This window comes from Salvelinus sp. IW2-2015, linkage group LG15, assembly GCF_002910315.2.
Source record: "Salvelinus sp. IW2-2015 linkage group LG15, ASM291031v2, whole genome shotgun sequence".
In the NCBI taxonomy this organism is placed as follows: Eukaryota; Metazoa; Chordata; class Actinopteri; order Salmoniformes; family Salmonidae; genus Salvelinus; species Salvelinus sp. IW2-2015.
The window spans coordinates 11,653,594-11,660,351 of record NC_036855.1 but is presented as its reverse complement, the minus strand read 5'-3'; the positions used below and the strand labels follow the sequence as shown (position 1 = coordinate 11,660,351).

The 6,758-nt window shown below is 40.4% G+C and overlaps 1 protein-coding gene across 1 annotated transcript in view; it reads left to right on the top strand.

Annotated features, from left to right (window-relative positions):
• LOC111973976 (nuclear receptor ROR-beta-like) overlaps window positions 1-6,758 on the top strand; it is a 48,230-nt gene extending 41,472 nt beyond the window's left edge. The window contains exons 11-13 of the mRNA XM_070446869.1: window positions 2,681-2,791; window positions 2,986-3,098; window positions 3,342-6,758. Of these exons, the coding sequence (XP_070302970.1) occupies window positions 2,681-2,791; window positions 2,986-3,098; window positions 3,342-3,506 (389 nt within the window). The 3' untranslated portion in view covers window positions 3,507-6,758. The remainder of the gene's footprint in view (window positions 1-2,680; window positions 2,792-2,985; window positions 3,099-3,341) is intronic.

Sequence of the window (6,758 nt, the reverse complement as noted above, 5' to 3'; positions counted from 1 at the left end):
ACCTTGTAGTTCATATGTATGTCTGTAGCTATAGTTATGTGTAGTCCTCATATTATACTGTAGTCTCATATTTACTGGTAGTCTCAGTAGTTATGTTGTAGTCTCATAGTTTATGTTGTAGGGTCTCATAAGTTAGTCTCACTGAGTCAGTCTATAGGCCAGATACTGTAGTCTCATAGTTCTACTGTAAGTCTCATAGCTTACTGTATATTCATCATTCTACTGTAGTCTCATAGTTATACTGTTCTCATCAAGTTCTACTGTAGTCTCATAGTTCTATGTAGTCTCATAGTTATGCTGTGTCTCATAGTTATACTGTAGTCTCAGTTCTGCTGTAGTCTCATAGTTTCTACTGTAGTCTCATAGTTCTACTGTATTAGTCTCATAGTCTACTGTATAGTCTCAATAGTCTTATACTAATAGTCTCACAGTTCTGCTGTAGTCTCATAGTATACTGTAGTCTCATAAGTTATGCTGTAGCTCGCATAGTTATACTGTAGTCTCATAGTTATACTGTAGTCTCATATATGTTGTAGTCTTCATAGTATACTGTAGTCTCATAGTTATGTTGTAGTCTCCCATAGTTTATGTTGAGTCTCATAGTTTTGTTTGTAGTCTCTAGTTTTGCTAGTCTCGTATTGAGTTCTTATACTGTAGTCTCATAGTTATGCCTGAGTCTCATAGTTATGTTCGTTAGTCTCATAGTTTATACTGTAGTTCATAGTTATTATCTGTAGTCTCATAGTATACTGTTAGTTCTATGTCATGTTGTATGTCTCACTAGTTTCTACTGTAGTCTCATAGTTCTACTGTAGTCTCATAGTTATGTTAGTCTCATAGTGTTCTACTGTAGTCTCATCGTTCTGCTGTAGTCTCATCAGTTCTCATGTATTCTCAGTTCTGCTGTAGTCTCATAGTTATGTTGTAGTCTCATAGTTATACTTGTAGTCTCATAGTTCTGTACAGTAGGTCTCATAGTTATACTGTAGTTCTCATAGTTATACTGTAGTCTCATATTATGCTTCTTCTCATAGTTCTACTGAGTTTAGTTCTGCTGTAGTCTCATAGTTATACTGTAGTCTCATAGTTATGCTGTAGTCTCTTAGTTATACTGTAGTCTCATAGTTATACTGTAGTCTTCATAGTTTCTACTGTAGTCTCATAGTTATACTGTAGTCTCAAGTTCTACTGTAGTTCATAGTTCTACTGTAGTCTCAAGTTATACTGTTAGTCTCATAGTTTATACTGTAGTCTCATAGTTATTACTGTAGTCTCATAGTTATGTGATATCTCATCATGTAGATATATCTACTGTAGTCTCATAGTTATGTGTGGCTTAGTCTCAGTCATATTCTACTTAGTCTCAAGTTTTCTACTGTAGTCTACATATATTCTACTGTAGTCTCATAGTTATTGCTGTTAGTCTCCATATTATACTGTCAGTCTCAGTTCTGCTTAGTCTCATATTAATACGTACGTCTCATAGTATACTGTAGTCTCATAGTTATACTGTAGTCTCATAGTCTATTGCTAGTCTCATAGTTATGTTTAGTCTCATAGTTATGTTGTAGTCTCATAGCGTAGTACTGTAGTCTTCATAGTTATGTTGAAGTTCTCATAGTTATGTTTAGTCTCATAGTTATTGTTGTAGTCTCATTAGTTTTGCTGTACTCTATGCTTAGATACAGTCTAATGTGTTCGTACTGTCATAGTTTCTACTGTAGTCTCATAGTATGCTTACTCTAGTATCTCTCATAGTTATATGCTGTAGTCTCATAGCGTTATGCTGTAGTCTCATATTATCTGTAGTCTCATAGTTATGCGTTCTTTCATTAGTTCTACTGTTAGTCTCATAGTTTACTGTAGTCTCATATCTTACTGTAGTCTCATAGTCTGCTGTAGTCTCATAGTATGCTGTAGTCTCATAGTTATCTGTAGGTCTCATAGTTCTACTGTAGTCTCATAGTCTACTGCTCGTAGTCTCATAGTTACTGTAGTCTCCATAGTTATGTCTGTTTCTTCATAGTTAGTACTGTAGTCTCATAGTTACTACTGTATCTCATAGTTCGTTTCTATCTCATAGTACTAGTCTCATAGTTTTCTGTGTCTCATTCATACTCGTAGTTTCTCATAGTTATGCTTGTTCTATTCTCTATAGTCTCATATCTCGTAGTCTCATAGTTATACTGTAGCTCTGTTCTGTAGTCTGTCTTCTTAGTCTCATAGTTCTACTGTAGTCTCTAGTTAGCTGTTAGTACATGTTATACTGTGTGCTCATAGTTATACTTAGTCTCATAGTCTACTGGTATTCTCATAGTATCTATAACTATGAGACTACAGTAGAACTATGAGACTACAGTATAACTATGAGACTACAACATAACTATGAGACTACAGCAGAACTGAGACTACAGCAGAACTATGAGACTACAGCAGAACTATGAGACTACAGCAGAACTATGAGACTACAGTAGAACTATGAGACTACAGCATAACTATGAGACTACAGTAGAAATATGAGACTACAGTAGAACTATGAGACTACAGCAGAACTGAGACTACAACATAACTATGAGACTACAGTATAACTATGAGACTACAGCAGAACTGAGACTACAACATAACTATGAGACTACAGCATGTTATTCTATATTGACTGCCTCGTTATTAACTCTCACAGGCTGTGACGACCTGGTCAACGCTGTGTTTGACTTTGCCAAGAGTCTGTGCTCTCTGCAGCTCACTGAGGAGGAGATCGCTCTGTTCTCCGCAGCAGTGCTCATCTCCACAGGTTAGTACAGACTACTCACAGCCAGTTACCTTCTGCTGCCACCTACAGGCAGACCTTACTGAGGCACTGCCTGGATGGAGAATGCTGCTGTCAACACAGTGATTGACATGTGCTGCATTAGTGAAGCTGTCTTTATTATAAGTAAGACAGACACAGTGACTGACATGTGATGTTGGTGTTTGTTCCTCTGTCAGACCGTCCATGGCTGATGGAACCCAGGAAGGTGCAAAAGCTCCAGGAGAAGATCTACTTTGCGCTGCAGCACATCATGCAGAAGAACCACATGGACGAGGACGCGCTGGCTAAGGTAGGGTGCATCACCGCGCCTCATACAGTACAGCTGTTGTGGGGCTTCACATTGGCATCAAAGGGCGTCACACCTAGGCACTGTTCGATGGCAGTGTATTTCAAACAACCCTTTTCACTTTAGCTGCAGTTTTCATGTACAGACTGAGACTTTAATTAGGGACTTTAATTAGGGAATTAGGTCCAGTGCCTGGACTTCTTGACCCATCACCCCTGACCTCTGACCCCTCTGTGTCCTCTGTAGCTGATTGGTCGGATACCCATGCTGTCGGCCGTGTGTACTCTCCACACCGAGGAGCTGCAGGCCTTCCAGCAGCTTCACCCCGAGACGGTGAACGTGCTCTTCCCCCCGCTCTACAAGGAGCTGTTCAATCCCGACCCCAATGCAGCGATCACCATGCCCAAGTGACTTCCTATGGTCCAACCTCAGAAAGTGGACCACAACGTGACCGCGGACGCATCATTAACGCTACGGCAAAGCAGCCCGGACACCAGGCCCGGACCATCCAGACACTTACAGCCGCAAACACTAGGAATGTCCAGCACTTATCCAACCCTGTTCACCGATACAGTCTAAAGAATGTATATAATGCACCCATGACCACGGGGCTCTTCAGAACTGACCAGAAATGTACAGACTTTAACTAGCTAATTTAAGCTGTCTTTTAACTGGGTAAGTCAATTTGTTTATCTTTGTTGTTTTTTTTACATGAAATTGTGATATTGAAGATGGGGGAGGGATTCGTGTGATTCAGAAAAGCTATTGTAGATATTATGTAGTGAAGAACGGATTCCAGTATTACATCTTCTGTTAATATTTTAGTCTTCATTTAAAACTGTAGCAGCCCTATGTGGCTGATACCTTGTTTGTTTTGTTATTTGATAGTTTCATGTGTACAGAATTTGTAAAGTTAAAAAGAGACTTGTTAAAGAATATTGGGGTAAACCTGGGAGGTAATTTTGGTATGTCGAGAAAGCCTTGTCTGGGCTCTGTTGATACGTGAAGAGGGTATTGCATCTTTCAGTTCGGAACTATCAAACTGTAAAAGAAGGATTTAAACAATTATGGCTACTTTTCAAGGTGAAGATATGTATATAAATATTATATTTTGCGTGAAAAAAAAGATTTTGTCAGACTGCCATCCTGTCAATCATTTTTTGTCGCTGCAATAACTCTGTCCATCGAAGTTGGACTGCTATTGAACAATCAGATCAAATGAGAGATTAGTAGGAGGACCTCTCCCCCCAGCCCCCCTAAACCCCCCACAACACTAGTGTGTTCGTCTTAGTGTCTTTTCATGAGGGCATACAATACCTAGTCAGTGAATAAGAAACTAAGTCACTTCATGAACCTCTTCCTCTCTACATCCCCTCATCCCCCCCAGTCACATTTGGCACAATCTACACCCATGCTAATCACTGGGATGCTTAAATAAAGGACTCTCTCTCGCTCGCTCTCTCTCGATATAAATTAAGTTTCACACTGCGTGATCCTTATTCTTGCATTTCTCTCCTCAGCCTCATCATTCTAGAATGGTTAAGCACAGGGGGTAGTCATGATTAGCTAAAGTGGGTATGCCAATATGTCAATTATTTTGTTTAACTCTGCAAGTCAGTTAAGAACAAATTCGTATTTACAATGACGGCCTACCCCGGCCAAACCCTAACCCGGACGATGCTGGGCCAATTGTGCGCCGCCCTATGGGACTCCCAATCACGGCTGGTTGTGATACAGCCTGTAATCGAACCAAATCAAATCAAATTGTATTTGTCACATGCGCCGAATACAACAGGTGTAGACCTTACAGTGAAATGCTTACTTACAAGCCCTTAACTAACGATGCAGTTTTAAGAAAATACCCCAAAAATGTAATTAAGAAAAAAGGTAATTGAGATAATTATGTACATGCAGGTAGGGTTGTTAAAGGGGCTATGCATAGGTAATAAATAGTCTGGGTAGCCATTTAATTAGCTGTTCAGGAGTCTTATGGCTTGGGGGTAGAAGCTGTTTAGAAGCCTCTTGGACCTAGACTTGGCGCTCCGATACCGCTTGCCGTGCGGTAGCAGAGAGAACAGTCTATGACTAGGGTGGCTGGAGTCTTTGACCATTTTTAGGGCTTTCCTCTGACACCGCCTGGTATAGAGGTCCTGGATGGCAGGAAGCTTGGCCCCGGTGATGTACTGGGCCGTACGCACTACCCTCTGTAGTGCCTTGCGGACAGAGACCGAGCAGTTGCCATACCAGGCATTGATGCTCTCGATGGTGCAGCTGTAAAATCTTTTGAGGATTGTAGGGTCTGTAGTGACGCCTCTAGCACTGAGATGCAGTGCCTTAGACCGCTGCGCCACTCTACTGACAATATTCAGACGTTTCATCTTTCAGATTAAAATTTACACTTGAAACCTATTCCACATTACAGAGTGCTCTCTGGGACTGTAGATCTTGCACTGCTTATTCTAGGGGTAATGGATATTCTTCACTGAAACGTTTGCCACTTAAAGTTGCAATACATTGTATAATCTTTATAGTAAGCTATGATAGACAATCACTTCCTGTTTTGTTTAATTTATGAACAGTTTAGAATGTTTTTCAAATGCTTTTTAAATGTTAATGCTGAAGATCTTCGAGGATTTCCTTCGATGTTATAATAGACACGTTTACGTGTTTCGCACAGTTGCCAAATCCCTCTGAGCTTTTAGTGGAGAATAGATGCTAGCCAGTGCCAGTGTACAGAACAGTATGACCTGAGACATTTTCCTCCACTTCCCATATGCATTACCCCCCCACCCTTTCCCATATGCAGTGAACACTATGTTGTCCTGTCATCCTCTGTATACAAAGGATGAGCTTCTAGTCATAGCTCCCAACCCCCCATTCCATACACCCCCCCGGCCCAAAAGTAGTTCCCATCCCTCTCCCCTCATAGGTCAGAGGTCAGTTGCTCGTTAAAGACAATCACTTGCATTTCGATGCACGACACAGCATCTCTCTCAGGGAGCAACAATTTTTCTGTCTTTGCATGAAAATAACATTTTTACATTTTTGAAAAATGTAAGCGTTTTTGGGAGAGATAAATATGCTGGTGGCTCCCAGCGAAGGAACCTACCCAGACAAGGTGTGTGTGTGTGTGTGGGAAAGATTCACTGTCCGGGTCCATATAATGGGGAGAGCCATTATCTACAATAGTCCCAGAAATTCCTTTAATAATGTCCTGAAAATAACATTTTCAGGTGCATTAATAAAACCACCCCTGTTCTAGATATGCTGCTTGTGTTACAATGAAGGAAGACCATAACTAAGCTGGCGCCCAACCATTCCACGCCTATAGGACAGTGAATTCAAACCCACTTTGTTTTTATTTTCCATTTCTAGACTGTGAATCGGGGGGTTGGGTTTGGGGGACGGGGTTGGTCATCTGAGTGACAAATCAACACTGTAAGGTACTGTAGCAATAATATCTGGAAAGCATTTACTACTGTATTGTAAGATTATTTGAATTTTATTACTATTACTATTATTATTATTATTATTGTTATTATTATTACTATTACTCTTATATTACTATTAGCCTATTGTCGTTATGTTATCTTTGCATGCCGTTTCATGGCAATGAAACATTGGGGCTTTTGTGTTTTCTCAAGCGATGCTGTGGGTCAGGGG